At 41.6% G+C, this 19,673-nt stretch overlaps 1 protein-coding gene across 4 annotated transcripts in view; it reads left to right on the forward strand.

The window, feature by feature from the left end:
• arhgap32b (Rho GTPase activating protein 32b) overlaps positions 1-19,673 on the forward strand; it is a 111,702-nt gene that overhangs the window by 39,992 nt on the left and 52,037 nt on the right. For all 4 annotated transcript variants that reach the window (XM_058416142.1, XM_058416144.1, XM_058416143.1 and 1 more), the window contains 3 exons: positions 7,606-7,714; positions 11,234-11,325; positions 13,491-13,575. In XM_058416142.1, the coding sequence (XP_058272125.1) occupies positions 7,606-7,714; positions 11,234-11,325; positions 13,491-13,575 (286 nt within the window). The remainder of the gene's footprint in view (positions 1-7,605; positions 7,715-11,233; positions 11,326-13,490; positions 13,576-19,673) is intronic.

The raw sequence follows: 19,673 nt of genomic DNA on the forward strand, positions 1-19,673 counted from the left end.
TTAAAGGGCAAGTCATATTTGGTCAAATACTTATAGATGATGGAATGTGATGATGATGATGATGATAAAACATCACTATCCGAATAAACTGTATAAAACTCGGCTCTGTGTGAATCTTGGATATCAGCAGGACTTTTATAACACTAACAAACTCCATTCTTGCTCACAGTAATGAGGAGCTAACTGGACATTAAAATCTCCCTGTAGCATTTATGTCGATATTTTTTTTATAGATCATTGAAACCGCCAGTTTTTATAGATTCTGCCCAGGAATACACCATAACTGGGGCATCATTACTCATTTAAACCTAGGGTCAGTTTAGAGTAAACAAGCAGAGGAAACAGAGATGTAAACCAAATACGAATACATCATTTAGAACTAACACATAATGTGTTCCACGTAAATACAAGATATGAATAGGACGTGTGCTATTCAAAAAGCTTACCAGAGTTCAGAGGGCATATATCTGAGGCTTTCATGCGAGCGAGAGGTTTTTACTTTCATTTCACAAACAAGCGCTTGGGTATGAAGTTTATAGGAAAAATAAAGGCCACATTGTGCAGTGCAGTTACAGAGTTTATTTATGACATGCTCACATCGCTGGATTTTCTACTTGTGGTATTTTTCCCCCTTGTTTCTGAGGCATGGTCATAGGATTCATATTTAATCAAAAAAGGAAAAAAAACACCTTCCACTTTAGGCCATGCCTAGTTTGTGTTTAAATTCAATTAAAGATATGACTATCTGGAGTATTAAACAGATATAGTCACAAATAGAAGCATCGCATGACATCAATTCCACACAAATGCTGGGAGAGCAGACAGACAGGATCGAGCCCAAGACTGGAAACCTGTCACAAAAAACAGGCAACTACTCAGCTACCTGTTACCTACTAATGCTCACAAGTAGATGTTCAAAAAGTGTGAATTTTGACAATGTTGGTGCGACTTTTTACTATATATACAGTAATACCTTGACTTACGAGTTTAATTGGTTCTGTGTCCGAGCTCATAACTCTGTTTGCTCGTATATCAAATCAAATTTCTCCATTAAAATGAATTGAAATGCTATTAATCGGTTCCAGCCCCCCAAAAACCACACCAATTTTTTTTTTGTTACGTGTTTTTTAAATAAGAAAAATGTACTTTATAAATAACAAATAATGTATAAAAAAAATAATAATACATAATAAAAAAGAATGTAAAGAAATAAACTGGTTTTATTAAGTGTATTTATGTTGAAGATCAGACGAAGATGCTAGCGGAGGGGGAGGAGATTGGCGGAGGAGGGGGCGGAGTTTTTCATTTCGTGCTCTATCGCTTAACTTACTCGCTACACACTTAATGCTACAATTAACTGCTAACTTTAACTTACACACTATGCTACACTTTATCGCTAAACTTAATTGCTACTTTTTTAATTTTTTTTTTTCACTTCACTTAATCATCTTCTTCTCTGACTTTTGCCTTTTTCTCCACACTTTCCTCGCTTTCACTTGCAGGGCGTTTCAATGAAAACCTGTCCAAAGAGGTTTGTTTCTTCCTCCCTTTCAAAATGTTTGGAAAATGAGTGAGGAAGTGTCGTTACACAGCACCAACGCATGACCTGGAGAGATAACCACGTGAACTGACCGCTCGCTGGGCTACCAAGTGGCGGGTGGCGTAAGCTCGCTCGCTCGCTCGTAACTCAGATCTCGGCTCGTATCTTAAAGCAAAATATCTCGGAAAACCCGTAAGTTGAGTCACTCATAAGTCAAGGTTTCACTGTATATATATATACATATATATCTCACAAAAGTGAGAACACCCCTCACATTTCAGCAACCACTTTATTATATGTTCTCAAGGGACAATACTATAGAAATGAAAATTGGATATATATTTTAGAGTAGTCAATGTGCAGCTTGTATAGTAGTACACATTTACTGTCCTCTAACAATAACTCAACATACAGAGTTTTTTGTCTGGCCACGAAAATGAGTACACCCTTTGTGAACACGTCAAAACTGTATCCAAAGTGTCAATATTTTGCGTGAGCACCATGTTATCTAACATGGCCTTAATCCTCCTGGGCATGGAATTCACCAGAGCTGCACATGCTGTTGCTGGGATCCTCTTCCACTCCTCCATAATGATATCACGGAGCTGCTGGATGTTAGACACATGGCGCTTCTCCACCTTCCACGTGAGGATGCCCCACAGGTGCTCAATAGGGTTCAGGTCTGGAGACATACTTGGTCACTCAATCACCTTCACCTTCCTCAGCAAGGCAGTTGTCATCTTGGCGGTGTCTGGGGACATCATGTTCTGCTTCAGAATGTCACAGTACATGCTGGACTCCATGTTTCCCTCAATGAACCACAGTCCCCCCGTACCAGCAGCACTCATGCAGCCCCAGACCATGATGCTACCACCACCATGCTTAACTGTAGGCAAGAGATCATTTTCTTGGTACTCCTCAACAGGGCATCGCCACACATGCTGGGGACCACAGGACATGGTTCCAGTAATTCATGCTCTTGGACAGGTTGTATGTGTGTGTGTGTGTGTGTGTGTGTGTGTGTATGTATGTATGTATATATATATATATATATATATATATATATATATATATATATATATATATATAATATGTATGTGTGTGTGTGTGTGTGTGTGTGTATATATATATATATATATATATATATATATATATATATATATATAATATATATACAGTATCCCCTCACATTTTTGTAAATATTTTATTATATCTTTTCATGTGACAACACTGAAGAAATGCCCCTCTGCTCCAATGTAAAGTAGTTAGTGTACAGCCTGTATAACAGTGTAAATTTGTTGTTCCCTCAAAATAACTCAACACACAGACATTAATGTCTAAACCAGGGATGTCCAATCTTATCCAGAAAGGGCCGGTGTGGGTGCAGGTTTTCATTCCAGCCGAGCAGAAGCCACACCTGAGTCTACTGAAAGCCAAGATCAGTTGATTAGCCAGTTGGAATCAGGTGTAGCTTGTGCTTGGTTGGAATGAAAACCTGCATCCACACCGGCCCTTTCTGGATAAGATTGGACACCCCTGGTCTAAACCTTTGGCAACAAAAGTGAGTACACCCCTAAGTGGAAATGTCCAAATTGGGCCCAATTAGCCATTTACCCTCCCCGATGTCATGTGACTCGTTAGTGTTACAAGGTCTCAGGTGTGAATGGGGAGCAGGTGTGTTAAATTTGGTGTTATCGCTCTCACACTCTCATACTGGTCACTGGAAGTTCAACATGGCACCTCATGGCAAAGATCTCTCTGAGGATCTGAAAAAAAGAATTGTTGCTCTACATAAAGATGGCCTAGGCTATAAGAAGATTGCCAAGACCCTGAAACTGAGCTGCAGCACGGTGGGCAAGACCATACAGCGGTTTTACAGGACAGGTTCTACTCAGAACAGGCCTCACCATGGTCCACCAAAGAAGTTGAGTGCACGTGCTCAGCGTCACAACAAGAGGTTGTCTTTGGGAAATAGACGTATGAGTGCTGCCAGCATTGCTGCAGAGGTTGAAGGGGTGGGGGGTCAGCCGGTCAGTGCTCAGACCATACGCCACACACTGCATCAAATTGGTCTGCATGGCTGTCGTCCCAGAAGGAAGCCTCTACTAAATATGATGCACAAGAAAGCCTGCATACAGTTTGCTGAAGACAAGCAGACTAAGGACATGGATTACTGGAACCATGTCTTGTGGTCCGATGAGACCAAGATAAACTTATTTGGTTCAGATGGTATCAAGCGTGTGTGGTGGCAACCAGGTGAGGAGTACAAAGACAAGTGTGTCTTGCCTACAGTCAAGCATGGTGGTGGGAGTGTCATGGTCTGGGCCTGCATGAGTGCTGCCGGCACTGGGGAGCTACAGATCATTGAGGGAACCATGAAAGCCAACATGTACTGTGACATACTGAAGCAGAGCATGATCCCCTCCCTTCAGAGACTGGGCCGCAGGGCAGTATTCCAACATAACGACCCCAAACACACCTCCAAGATGACCACCGCCTTGGTGATGGACTGGCCAAGCATGTCTCCAGACCTAAACCCTATTGAGCATCTGTGGGACATCCTCAAACAGAAGGTGGGGGAGCACAAGGTCTCTAACATCCACCAGCTCTGTGATGTCATCATGGAGGAGTGGAAGAGGACTCCAATGGCAACCTGTGAAGCTCTGGTGAACTCCATGCCCAAGAGGGTTAAGGCAGTGCTGGAAAATAATGGTGGCCACACAAAATATTGACACTTTGGGCCCAGTTTGGACATTTCCACTTAGGGGTGTACTCACTTTTGTAGCCAACGGTTTAGACATTAATGTCTGTGTGTTGAGTTATTTTGAGGGGACAGCAAATTTACACTGTTATACAGGCTGGACACTCACTACTGTACATTGGAGCAGAGGGTCATTTCTTCAGTGTTGTCACATGAAAAGATATAATAAAATATTTACACAAATGTGAGGGGTGTACTCACTTTTGTGAGATACTGTGTATATGTGTGTGTATATATATATATATATATATATATATATATATATATATACATACATAATGTGAAAATGTCAGCATGTAGAAGGATGTGTTCACGCAACCTTAGGTTACAGGGCTGTTAACGTAGCCCTATTTATTTAAAACGACAGAGCACACTAAATTGGGTTGCTAAATCAGTTGAATAATTGTGATACTCTGTCAACGTTTATTAAATAATCGTGAAAGTCATTACCATGCAGCATTATTTCAGTAGATTGCAGGCCTACGCTCCATCTCCTCCGCCATGCCTGGTGTTGGTGGTTATCCCTCCAGTCTGTGGCTGATGAATCATTGATTGTGTTCACTGTTGGACCGATTTTGTGGTTCATTAAGCTGGAAGTGTTGAATAAGGGAAGTCTTCAGTGCTTCTTCATCACTGCCATGGCGCCATCTTTTTGTACCCGTGCCAGATGTCATCACATGACGGGCATTGAGCCACACCTCTCTATCTACAGTCACCCACACGACTCGTAGAACTAATGCCGCTCCACTGCTCAGGGATCTGTCAGAGGTTTGTAGCGTGCTCTCCAGGCTCCTCCCCCTGAGATCAAGCATGCAAGTGACGCTGTATGAAAGGAGGATGACAGTTTGAGGTCAGCCACGTGTCTATACAGCCTGAGGTGTGGAGATATTGAGCAAGGTTTATATGTGCTCATGAGAACTGGCTGCAAGCACTGGGTGGAGTGGAGGCCTGCATGATGTAGGTTAGATCTCATCAGAAAGGAATTTGTCTTGGATCCGACTGAATGTGTTTCTCACATCCACGTTTCCTTTGCGTATCTACTGTCCTCTTTCTAACACTCTGCTTCTCCTTTTATAATTTGTTAGTTTCTTCCACAAGGGCGTGTTGTGGGAACTGAATCTGTGTCAGAGATGAATGGGTTTTAGCTGCATGGAGCAAATAGAAACTGCTCGTTTCTTTCTCGTTGAGCTTGCTTAGAATTCGGTTTGCTCCACATTCCCTTATTTTGAGCAATTTACAGAATGGAGCCATGTAGGTCATGAAGCGTTTACAGAAACCTCATTACCTCAGTAAGTTGGAAGGCTCATCGTTCACTGTGTTTGCTGCAGAAACGGTGTTGTATTGTATAAAATACACATATTGATTAAGTGCAACCCAGAATGCTCTGCTCCAAATGATCCAGGCTGGGTTAATCCATGAAGCACAGGGTTTTTATGTAATTGGTTCCAGAGTGATTTTCTTCATTATGCCTCATACTAGAGAGGGAAATGATATTTTGGACACTGCTGTGTTTTCCAGATTTATGGTTAATCAAGAAGCATGCTAGTTCATTCCCTATAGTTCTGTTTAGATGCTATCTGGTAACATAAAGATGAGCGAATTTATCATGTAGAATTTAAAGCAGATGTTTTCCAATTTGGAAGAAACTAGGATTCTTATGACACTGAGTATAGTAGTTTAGTATCTAAATAATCCAGCAAATGGATAAATGGGTAGATGGATGGATAAATGGGTGGATAGATGGATGGATGAATGGATGGTTAAATGGGTGGATGGATAGATGGATGGATGGACTAAAAGTTCAAGCTTTTGAAAAAAGTTGATTTCAAGAAAGTAGCAAAGAAATGTGTACACGTATAGGAATCGGCTGAACAATCATTCAATTGGTTTTATCTCAGTCTCAGAAATGTTTGATATATTACAACAATATTTGATGCATGTAAGCCCATGCTTTACAGAAGCTACTCTGTGATCAACCATGCTAGTTGTTTGTTCTTTCGACTCATCCTGCTTGTAGTACCTACTGTTTTATAACACACTCACAGGTGGGCTGGTAACTTTAATCTCATCATGTTCATTATTTTACAGGCAGATGTTCCCTTTTTAGTTGGAAAACATGCTTAATTGCTGTGACACACTGTATTTAGTCATCTCTGAGCACACAATCAATCAACATGAGGTTGGTTCAAAAAAATTTCATCAGTAGGAGCTGTATCCTCACTGGAAGCCTGACTTTATATTTGTATAGCACACACCATTATGCAACTATTATGTTATGTTATGCAACGATTTATAAATAATATGATATAGCCAAAAGTATGGGTACACCTGACCATCTTAGTCCTGTGTGTTTCTTGAACATCTCATTCCAAATCTATGGCCATCAGTATGGATTTGTCTTCCCCTTTGCCCTGTAAGACTTCTGAGAAGGCTTTGCTCTAGATTTTGGAGTTTTTTTGTCAGGATTTACCAATACAACCTCAAGATCATTGTTTAGTGTGCACAGGGGCATTGCTCCCTTTAGGTCCAGTTAGGGGAACTCTTAATGCTTCAACACACAAAGCCATTCTAGACAATACATCCAAATGTACAGCAACTGTTTAGGAAAGGACCGCACATAGGTACACATGCTTATGGCCATACAGTGGTGTCCATGTTATGAAGGACACTTCTACAGTTCCATTATGAAAGAGTCATGTAAGCAAAAGTGTACAAACATTACAGGTTTAAAACTAATCCCTTCTGTAATCTTTGATCAGCACCTGACAACAACTGACCTCAACGCAATGGTCATTATTATGCTCTCAGATCTCATATCATTGTTTGTGTGAGATTTCTGTTGATCATGTGTCTGTGTTCTGCTGTTCTTTTCGCATCAGGCTCAGTGTGGTGTAATAGCAAGTGCTGAAAGCATTATGAAAACTGTGTTAACACTTGAGAGAATAAGAATGAGAGAATATTAGATTCAGGGATTACATGTATTCACAGGAAATAAGATCTTTCATGCCATGCAGAAATGCAATGGCCAGTGTTGGAATGGAATGAAAGTTTCGGCATGGTGCACAGATCAGGTAGTGACCGTCATCTCTTACTTCCCAGAGCATACAAACAGTCCGTTTCCTCCAGCTTTTTATTAATCCTTCCCAAGAGTTACGCTTTAGATAGTTTTCCAAGTTTTCTTTTTAATTTGATTTAACAAAAGCTCATTTGTAGTGATGCGATGCTGTATAACTATTTATCCACGCACATGACTAATGCTCACACTTGTACTTGTTTTCCTTCCCCTCTCCCTCTGCTTTCCCAGAGGACTGAGGCCTGGCCGCAACCTGGAAGTGGACGACATAGTGCCCGAGCTTGCCAGGAGTATTCACCCGCGGGAAAGGCCTGACTGGGAGGAAACCATCAGCGCTATGGTGAGATGCAAATCTTCACATGCACACACACACACACTCTCTCTCTCTCTCTCTCTCTCTCTCTCTCTCTCTCTCACACACACACACACCATCCACCCACACAGTGCCTTTTACACTAATTACATTACTTTGCATTGGTTTTAGTCAGATAAATGATATTCTAAATGAGTTATTACACTGGAGACATGATATCAGTTTAGCTATTACACTCAAAGAGCCTCTCATGTCCAGAGTTTGGGTCTGTGCATGTTATTTTGTTCACCATGTTCACGATTTGGATTCGTGTCCAATTTAACAACCCGACACACGCTTCCAGTGCGTTCTGTGCAGCTGGAATGGCGCGGTCTCCATGGCAACCTCACCGATAGCTGATGTTGTTTTGAGTACAGACGGATGGGGCGGGGGGTTGGGGGGGCTATTCACAGCGATCAGAGTATCACAAATACGATGGCACTCTCTGTGTTTATCTTATCGTTTCAGTCACAAATTATATGTCAAGGCGGGAGAATGACGGGTAACACATTATTTCTCACTGGTCATTTATATTTTAACGTGTGGTCAGTTCACTACATTTATTGTATAGCACCTGATGTGTGTAGTATACCAGTGATGTATGAAGGGAGAATGAGGAAGCCGTCCTCTAATGTGGAAATTAGTGAGTGTTTAGCTGTAGTGTGTATTGCACAGGATAGGTCAATATGAGTGTCACAGGTATCATCAGTACATTTATAATTTCCCCTCAGTTATTGAAGAAGCCTCGTATTTAGGCATGCTTTAATACTGGTAATAGGTAAAAAGTTTAACCACTGGCATACAAATTCACTCGATTGAAAGCAAAATCTTTTAGATCTCAAACTAGACTAATTAGATAGCTGTTCTTGTGTTTGGATTATATTGCTAGGTTCGTTAGCTAGTTACCTAGCTATATAGGTGGCTGTCTAGCAAAGATTACTTCACTTACACACACATCCTGAGCGTTACCTACACTATATTGGCAAAAGTTTTGGGACACCCCTCCAAATCATTGAGTTCAGGTGTTGTTTTTCAGGGGTTGGACTCGGCCCCTTAGTTCCAGTGAAAGGAACTCTTAATGCTTCAGCTTCATACCAAGACATTCTGGACAATTTCATGCTCTTTGTGGGAACAGTTTGGGGATGACCCCTTCCTGTTCCAACATGACTGCACACCAGTGACCAAAGCAAGGTCCATAAAGACATGGATGAGTGAGTTTGGTGTGGAGGAACTTGACTGTCCTGCACAGAGTCCTGACCTCAACCCCATAGAACACCTTTGGGATGAATTAGAGCAGAGACTGTGAGCCAGACCTTCTCGTCCAACAGAATGGTCAAAAATTCCCATAAACACACTCCTAAACCTTGTGGAAAGCCTTCACCGGAATAGTTGAAGCTGTTATAGCTGCAAAGGGCGGGACAACTCCATATTACATTCATGTGCATGGAAACACAGACATCCCAAAACTTTTGGCAATATAGTATATGTTGTAGCAGCACTTGGATATATTTAACGGCACAAACTCTTGCTTCTGAACACTGAAGTGAGCTCTTAAGGTTACAGAGCTTTCATTCTGTAAAGTTTTAAATGATGAGCAAGCTAGTGTACATCAGTCATACCTGTACATGTTCCCTCTAGCTGGATGTTGAGCTGTGAAGTGGCCGTTTCTCCACAGGTTTTGATTCACACAATGTGCAGATCATTTGTCACATTTGTCTTGTTTTCATGACAAATGCTAAAGATACCTGATAAATGGGAGCAGTGATGCTTATCTGTCTTCAGTGTCTCAGACATTACTGCTGCTGACTAAGCATCTGGCATCTCCAGTGTGTCCTCTTCAGTTTTATTGGCTCTCGAAATTATTTAAAATCACATACATACTGCCTTTTAATTGGCTTATACTCTTGCTGTGTTAAATACATCATTATTCTCGACCCTGTAATAGTGATTAATAATGCATGTAGTGGAGCGGAGTGAACTCGAATACTGTGATTTAAGTATTCTCAAAAAATAAGCATGCGCTCAAGTACGAGAAGGAGACTACACAAATCTTAATAAATAGAGCAAAACTGTTCTTTTTAATATTCCCCCTTTATTAATCCTCTTGCATACCAACTATGACAATCACATTCTTGTCATTTTGTTGGCAGATGATTAAGCCAGGAGTTTACTGATTGAAACACCAGGCACATTAACTTCCAGTCCTCTTGGATTGACTTGGAGACTACAGAATGATGAAAAAATGTAATTTCCCAGTTACACATAGGTTTTTAGTTTGACATGAGACAACTATCTGAGCTACTATTCATGAAGGTTGTTCATGTGTGCATCAGGTGCACACTAAAGCCCCGCTTGAAATCATGCCCTTGAGTTTTAATAGAAAATTCTGTTAATTATGCAGAAAGTTCTAGTTCCATAGAAATGTCCAGATCAGCAACTAGCACTAATATAAAATGTTTAGCAATTCAAGCCAAAATGACAGGATAAAGTATTTATCGAAGATGAATGAATGAAAACTTCAGAGTAAACATCCCTCTCTGACTTGTGATCTGCCTCCAATTAAGAGCCTGTAATTGGATAAAGCTGATACAGATGTTCTCCTAGCAAAGCTGAGCTGTTTTAAAAAAAAAAAGAAAAGAAAAGTCACTGAAAATATATCTAAACTGTGTGGGTTTAAGCTTTCGTGTTGCTGGACTGCTGATTATCATTTGACGAGCCCCGTTCGATAGAGTTTCTGAATCCTCGTTTCAGCGCATATGTGAAATCTGGCTCGCGTACGTTGTTCATTTACACAGTAAATATTTCCAATCTGCAGCTAATGGATCCCTCCATCATTAAAGTTTCCTTCAAGTATGTGTGATGTGTTTTTCCACATTTTTCCCAGACTCTGACTGCTGCATCTTTAACCACGTACATTTCCTCTCGCATTAATTAGACAGAACTCGTCCTGAAATACAGCACTGTATTTACACCATCTCCACTTACGATGCTTTTGATGAGCCGCTATCTGACTGTGCTGCAGCCACAAGGATGATTCATATTTTATAAGTGTTATTGACTCTCTGAGTCGTTTTACTCGACCTTGCCAGAAACCATGTCTGTCTTGCATTTGGCTGGATGTTGAAGTGACTGCATGCAGGTTTATAAGACCTACCAGCTGTCCATGGATTTAGGCTTCCTCCTCAGCAGGAGTTCCTCTTAGCTTCACTCCTAAATGTTGACATTCACGTCACACTCAAGTGTCCTTCATCCTTGCTGTAAATACTCCTCGGTCCTCCTGTCCTCGTGTCCTCCGGCCCTGACTGTCATTTAGTGACCTGTTTTGTCCTCCATGGCTTACCATCTGTAAATTGAATTCTGCAGGTGCTTCCTGTTTGTGCACCTCACCTTTTTATGAGAAACACACACAATGTCACTTGAATGTCACAATGTCAAAGAATCACAATGTCACTTCTACATCGTGTTTAAGGTTTGTGTCCGATGCTCACAGCTTTGTCCTCTCTGCAGGCACGGAGCGCCGAAATCCCAGAACTGAGCAGTGAGCCTCTGATCCGCTCCTGCAGCAGCACTGCCAGCATGAAGGTCAAGAATGTTAAAAAGTAAGTTCATTTTTTACTTTTTACTCATAATATATTTCTAAACTGTAATTTGCTCTGGGGTTTGAAGGCTCATTCCCTGAGGTTGTGTGCTTAGAGATGGAAACGTATTTTGTGCCATTCCATCTGCGTCATTTATGTTCCAGATATTTTCATTTTGTTTATTGGTTCTGCCTCTGAAACAGCACTCCAGAGACTTTGTTTTTTTGGTCCAATATTTGTCCTGTTATTGTTGCCATAGTTCATGCTGCATTGTTTCTTAAACTGAAGCCTTCACTACTGTTCAGGAATATGTTTTACAAAAATGTGAATTTCACTCTCAAACAGAGCATGCGCACACACACACACACACACACGGGCGCGCAACGTTATATACACTGATTAGCCATAACATTATGACCACCTGCCTAATATTGTGTTGGTCCCCCTTTTGCTGCCAAAACAGCCCTGACCCATCGAGGCATGGACTCCACTAGATCCCTGAAGGTGTGCTGTGGGATCTGGCACCAAGATGTTAGCAGCAGATCCTTTGTGGGGCTTCCATGGATCGGACTTGTTTGTCCAGCACATCCCACAAATGCTGGATTGGATTGAGATCTGGGGAATTCGGAGGCGGAGTCAACACCTCAAACTGGTTGTTGTGGTCATCAAACCATTCCTGAACCATTTCTGCTTTGTGGCACGGTGCATTATCCTGCTGAAAGAGACCACAGCCATCAGGGAATACTGTTTCCATGAAAGGGTGCACATGGTCTGCAACAATGCTTAGGTAGGTGGTACGTGTCAAAGTAACATCCACATGGATGCAGGACCCAAGGTTTCCCAGCAGACCACTGCCCAAAGCAGGACACTGCGTCCACCTTCTTCCCATAGTGCATCCTGGTGCCATGTGTTCCTCAGGTAAGAGACGCACACGCACCGGCCATCCACGTGATGTAAAAGAAAACGTGATTCATCAGACCAGGCCACCTTCTTCCATTGCTCCATGGTCCAGTTCTGATGCTCACATGCCAAATATTGGCGCTTTCTGTGGTGCACAGGGGTCAGTACAGGCACCCTGACCGGTCTGCAGCTATGCGGCCCCATACACAACAAACCGTCCTGCACTGTGTATTCTGACCCCTTTCTATCAGAACCAGCATTAACTTCTTCAGCAGTTTGAGCAACAGTAGCTCGTCTGTTGGATCGGATCACACGGGCCAGCCTTCGCTCCCCACGTGCATCAATGAGCCTCGGCCGTCCATGACCCTGTCACCGGTTCACCACTGTTCCTTCCTTGGACCACTTTTGATAGATACTGACCACTGCAGACCGGGAACACCCCACAAGAGCTGCAGTTTTGGAGATGTTCTGATCCAGTGGTCTAGCCATCACAATTTGGCCCTTTTGGTCAAACTCGCTCAAATCCTTACACTTGTCCATTTTTCCTGCTTCTAACATCAACTTTGAGGACAAAATGTTGACTTGCTGCCTAATATATCCCACCCACTAACAGGTGCCATGATGAGGAGATACTCAGTCTTATTCACTTCACCTGGCAGTGGTCATAATGTTATGGCTGATCTGTGTATAATGTGTATATATAAGACTCCTGCTCATAATCCCAAGTCAGTGTATCAGTCTTTGATACTAGTGAGTTCTGAGTTTGCAGAATTAATGGTCAGGATTTTTTTTAACTAGAGAGTTTTGTTGGTGTCAACCATTCGAATAAATAAGCATTTGAAAAAAAACACGAATAAATAAGAAAATTATAACTGAATGTCAAATGATCTGTAAGAGGAGAAAAGCATGGACTGAATTGATTGTACATGAAACAGTGGGCTATCAGTGCATCTCAGTATGTCTGATACATTGGTAAGATTTGTGTCTTATCCCTAGGGGAAAAGGGTGTAGGGACAGTCCAGTAAGTCTTTACACATCTGTCCAGTTTTCATTCAGTGATTAGACACAGCATAAACACAGCAGTGCCAATACAAAGAATAGCTGCACTTTTGCTCAGGCTTGTATGATATAATATGCTGATTCATTCCACCCCTGCTCCTCCAGGATTTCTCTTTAAACACATCTTTTTCCTTTCAAATAGTACTTTTCACACAATCTGCTTTATAACCCAGTCTGCACTCACTGAAATGTTTTCCTGCATTGTTGTGTTTTTTTTTTTCTTTTAGACTGTCATTCACCAAGGGCCACTTTCCAAAGTTAGCCGAATGCGCACATTTCCATTATGAAAACGTGGACTTTGGGAGCATACAGGTAAGATGTTCAGTTTGTTGTTACAGAAGCTCAGTGAGCTGTGAGTGTAGCATGTGCTTTCACGTTGCGTATGCATTAAAGGGTTAGGGTTTTAATGCGGGACCGAACGCAGCGTCGGTGTGTTTCTTACAGAGACAGCTGCTGTCGAAGTGGAAAGCAGTGACAGATATAATTAACATGCCTCACAAACAAGCAATAAAGCTCTGCTCCAGCTGTTCCTGCTTCCTCTTTGTGCACTGGTTGAGATTTGGGCCCTGTGTATATTTCTAGTGACAGCAAATGAGTAAATGTTTTACATGCACATTGCACTCTAATGTGGCTCGACTATTCCGATTAATGTGCTTTATTTATTTATTTATTTATTTATTTACTGGTGTATTTTCTTTATTCAGCAGCGTTTACTGTTCCCTTTCTACCCAGGCTGAGAATAGTCTCGTAAACGTCTTTACAAGCTCTCAGTCCTTCAGGATGCACTCTTCACTTTCGGTGTTTCACAATTCCTATTCCCGAATCCTGCTCATTTTACATTTCTCTTATTATAGCCTGTAGCACTGGTGTATAGAAAAGGACTAAAAGGATTTAGTAGGTTGTGAATGGAGTCTTGTTGCATGGAGACAGAAGTGTGTTGAGAAGGAGGACCCTGTGGTCTGTGGGCTCTTGTGTTACGGATTAGAGCTGATAATGAAGTACACACCGTAAGAGATAATAGATGGGGAAGCTCCGGGTGGGAACCATCGGGGGCTTTCTGCTTAGAATACTAATCCTGAACAAAGAAGCTCAGACCAAATAGTCTGGACGCTTAAACACCTACTTATTACTTTGTACCTGCTAATGCTGTAATCTCAAAAGTATGCATGCAACTTAGATGAAAATGTGAGAGAGCTCAAATATATTTGTAATTATATGTAGTATTGGGTTTTAGTGATGTGGAATACTGGGAGAATGTGTGAAAATGGTTATTTATAGGTGAATTAAACATTTTTGTTTGTGACTTAATGTAAATTTCATTTGTAGTTCATGTATCAGTAAGAGAAAATAAATCAGGAGCAGTGCAAATTCAAACTTTATTCATCACATACACAATCATACACAGTACGACATGTAGTGAAATGTTTTTTATGACTGTCCTATAATGGGAATAAAAATGTAAAAACTAGAATATAAAAATATCAAGTATAAAATAGAGTATCAGGATATAATACAAAAAATAAAATAAAAGTCTGTTAATTATACAATAAAAAAATGGAATAAAATAAAAACACAAATGTATATGACATTGTCTAACTTTTTGTGATTAGATTATGGTTGTAAATAAAACAGTTCAGAGTGGGCTGGTGGTGGCTCAGGTGGTAAAGGCTATGGGTCGTTGACTGCTGGGCCCTTGAGCAAGGCCCCCAACCCACCCTGCTCCAGGGGCACTGTATCATGGCTGACCCTGCGCTCTGACCACAACCCCCAAGGATGAAATATACGAAGAAAGAATTTCACTGTGCAGTAATGTATATGTCACAAATAACTTGTATTTAGATTTTGATGGTTAATTAAGCTTTAAACATTCTTTTTTTGTTTTCAATCTTTATTTTTTCAATAAGCCATGTAGTGAAAATTATTTATTAAAGTCAATAAAAATTTTCCTTCCCCAATGAGCTGTCTGCACAACAAGCTGCTTTTCACATGTCTATACTTGATGCTTCAGTCATTTTCAAGTGCTTGGTTCACATCCACACCGCAGTCCAGAGTCCTTACTGTAGAAAAATATTTTGGTGTAAACACTGATGTAGTGCTCGTGTGTTTTGACGCTGTAGCCTGTGATTCCTGAGTGTATGTGGAAGTCGTATGATTCTAAACTGTGAATTGTGATTACATCTTAATTATTGTAAACGCTGCATGATTGTAAATATGATACTTTTATGTTTACACAGTTGCAGATTTGTTCATTGTCTTGCTGTTCATAAAAGCATGCACATTTGCATATACAGAAAATATTTTTTGACTTATGTGAACTCTGTGTGTCTCGTGACAGTGTTAGGCTTCTGATAACGTCGGAATCTTCTTTCCTCAATGTTGTGGTTTAAGACAGGGTTCTTCACCGTTCTCCTCAAAAGGCCAGCATGGCTGCAGGGCTCGTTCCACCTGGGTGGGAGCTTCTCCTGAATCCACATGTTTAATCAGTCGATCTTGGTCTTTAAGGTGACCATTAGACGTGGCTCCTGTTTGGCTGGAATGGAAATCTGCCGACAAACCTGAAGACTTGATATGCAGGGGGTCTGCAGTTCACCTGTAGCCGTGTCCTTGTTGGCTCACAACAAAAGGAGAGGATAAGCTGAGTAAAGCAGAGGCATATGCATTACATTATTATTCTCTAAAAAAATCTATGATTGGCTAGAGCCCATAAATCTGCTAAGTCTTTTAATGGCATGGCAATATTAGGGCTAATTTTACCCACTCACTGAGTGTAAAAAAAACCTCAATTCTATTTCCATGCATAGCGGTCAGTGATTTGAATTGCAGTCTCCTGATGATACCAGTCAGAATCCATACACACAGTTGTGAGTGTGCTCCTCCAGTAGAGGGCAGTAACTGATTGCTCTTGCCAGTGGGCAACAAAAGCAGCAGGGTATGACAGTGACGTAAATCCTTCCCTTTGCTGCTTTATAATCGTCTCATAATCATGGTTTATTCAAAAAAACACACTCCAGATTCGAGCCGTGTGTAAATGGAGCTCACAACAAATGCTTTGCTGTGCATCATGCACTTTTAGCATGGTCTCTGTATTTCTCCTCACACACTGCACGTCGTCCTCCTCACACTGGTTTAAGAATGGCTTGTAATTACAGGCCTGAACCAAACCTTATTGTGTTGTTTTGGGCTGAGATTCAGCCAGCGGCGTTCACACTGTGCACAACACACTTAGCATAGTGAACTGTGTGAATAAAGTGAATTTGTTATCCTAGAAGTCTCTTAGATCCTAGATTTAAATACCTGTTTGGCTATTAGCACTCAAACCTGTCTTCATCTTCCACTAAATGCTAAATCAGTGGACATTTTCATAATTGCCTTGACCTCTTCTGGCAGTGTGTGCTGAAATACTTTTAATAAACTCTAAAACAACATTCTGACCCGAATCCCAGCTGAAAAGCTCTGAGCGGAAAGCTTTTCTCGTGACTCTGCAGTCTCGGATTAGGATCGAATTTCCGCTCTTCGAGAAAAGCAGACTGTGTGTGCACTCTGGCGCTTGCTTAGCATTTCACATATCAATGGACAGTGGACGTAGGGAGGTTTATTGTCCCTGGCTTTGCCATTGCGCACAATGAAAGACTTGTGCTACAGATCTTTCTGGAGCAGTCACTGGAAGCGTGTGGCACGGTACCTGGCACTGAACAGGAACCGCAACGAGTCAAAGACTAAAGCACGACTCAGATTTAGTTACAGCCAAGCCTGAAATTTCCAACTGCAGAAAATAGACAGGCTGCGGCAGGGTGTGTGTTTACCCCCCTCGGACTGTGTGTTCTAAACCCTCATTGACTGTTAAACCAAAGGAAATAGTTTCCATGGATTCCCCTCCTGGCCTGCTGAGTGACTGAGTGAAAGGATCCAGTTGCTGTGAGGGTTTTACAGTGACTCTGACTGTGCTGTTACTGGGCCACGTGCTGTTCCTGCCCCCATTTCACTCTAATCTCAAATGGCACTCTGGCACTCTTCCCACGGATACACACCTCATGAACACATAGTTTACTCCACGCCCTCACTACCATGTCCCTGAGTGGACACGCCTACCTCTGAACAATACAGTGTATACAACATATACTATATTGCCAAAAGTTTTGGGACGTCTGCCTTTACATGCACATGAATGTAATATGGAGTTGTCTCGCCCTTTCCAGCTATAACAGCTTCAACTCTTCTGGGAAGGCTTTCCACAAGGTTTAGGAGTGTGTTTATGGGAATTCTTGATCATTCCTTTAGAAGCACATTTGTGAGGTCAGGCACTGATGTTGGACAAGAAGGTCTGGCTCACAGTCTCCACTCTAATTCATCCCAAAGGTGTTCTATGGGGTTGAGGTCAGGACTCTGTGCAGGCCAGTCAAGTTCCTCCACACCAAACTCTCTCATCCATGTCTTTATGGACCTTGCTTTGGTCACTGGTGTACAGTCATGTTGGAACAGGAAGGGGTCATCCCCAAACTGTTCCCACAAAGAGCATGAAATTGTCCAAAATGTCTTGGTATGAAGCTGAAGCATTAAGAGTTCCTTTCACTGGAACTAAGGGGCCGAGTCCAACCCCTGAACTCAATGATTTGGAGGGGTGTCCCAAGACTTTTGACAATATACTGTATAAACCACTCTGGTACAAGTCACACTTCTGTAAAGTTTGTCTGCTCAGGCAAAAATGAATCTATACTCGTTTCTTTGCTGTGTATGGTGCATTTTAAAAACATCTTTCTAGTGTTCTAAGATATCTGCACAGTCTTCTTTAGTTTTTGTTCTATTAGTGTTGCTGTAGTTTAATATGCTTTGTGCATTTTATCTATTTTATTATACGTTTGCTTTCTTTTGTTTGTACGTTTATTTCATTCTAATTTTTCGGCTGTTGGTCAAATTTGTCTGCTGGTTGACCGTTCAAATCCAAAGCTCCAAATCCGAGCTTGTGCGGTGACTTGATTTTCCATGCACATAAATGTAGGTTACGTCCCCTGAAGATGTTCTTTTATAATAATGATTACCAATGAAGCATTGAAGTTTATTTTATACGTAGCTTTTTTCTGATGTCTACCATTGTAATGCCAAGCATGTGTAGCATTAGATCAGCTAGTTGTGTTACCATCAGGCTTATTGCAGTGACCCATCCCATAACTAATCCCTACTGGCACCAATGCAATCGTAGTGTCCTCTTCATATGTGTTAAATGTTCAGTAGTTTTTGGGTTAAGATAAAGATACACAATATGTCCAAAGGTTTGTGGACATAACTATAATTCTCATGTGCATTTTGTTCATTTTGTATAATCCATTTGCTGTTACAATAAGCTCCACTCTTCTGGGAAGACTTTCCACAAAATTTTGGAGCAAGAGCATTGGTGAGATCAGGAAAAGGCCTAGCACACAGACGGCAGGTGTCCACATACTTACACATACACATGACTGGTCATGGCATGACGGGTTACATTTTCTTTTGCTATATATTTTATATGTTGCCGTTATCTTTGCTAGGTTGCTTAGCTAAGTTGCTCATGTTAGTAGTGGAGGGTTTTCTGAGTTTTGTGTCCATGCCAGCGTGCTTATGTCCAGCAGCCCCAAAAAACCATGCCTCAGTCTTCTCAGCTCTGTAGCAGTCACTGTTTTTATCTCCCTCTCCCTTTCTGAATCTGTCTCTCCACATCTTTTCTATGTAGAGAGTCAACCACTTTCACCTCTCATCTGTGGTGGACGGCGTGTGGGCTCTTTAAGATATTAGACAGCCTGAAGAGAAGAGGCAGAGAGAGGCCTCCTCCACCCCAGGGGTCAGTATGTCTACTGTCAACCCCACACACATCAGTTTGATGTTAGAGTTGTAGTGCTATCTCAAGTGGAGTCACTTAGCAGCATCAGGCCAGTGTGCCAATCCACTGAAGAAGGCCAGTTAACCTGGGAGTAAAAAAAAAACCACTGGATTAAAACTCATCCCATTCGCCCAATCCTCTGTCCACCCTCAGTACCGGACAGGGAAGCCCGGTGTCTCCTCTCAGCTTGGAATGGTCAGCTGTTTATTTTCAAGCCAGTATTAATGTGTTGATCTGCTCCATCTGCTAGTCTTGGGCAGGCTGTTGGAAACAGACATGGCTTCTGCACTGTTAATGTCGCTGCCCAGATTTATGAGGCAGAGGAAATATTTGGTTGAGTTCTGCCTCTAGTTGACTGATTGCCTTTATTATTCCGTCTCACCGAGATCCAAAATAAAGCTAACCTGCCCCGGTTTTTCACTCCGGTGATTGCTTATCCTGTCGTTTGGCTTTTCTGCTGCTGAATATATTGCATTCTTCCTCGCGCAGATCTGAACAGCTTTCACTGGATCCATGCACAGTGCTAGCACAATTATTATCTGATTTCTGCTGTGTAAAC

Source organism: Hemibagrus wyckioides, linkage group LG18, assembly GCF_019097595.1.
Source record: "Hemibagrus wyckioides isolate EC202008001 linkage group LG18, SWU_Hwy_1.0, whole genome shotgun sequence".
Lineage (NCBI taxonomy): Eukaryota > Metazoa > Chordata > Actinopteri > Siluriformes > Bagridae > Hemibagrus > Hemibagrus wyckioides.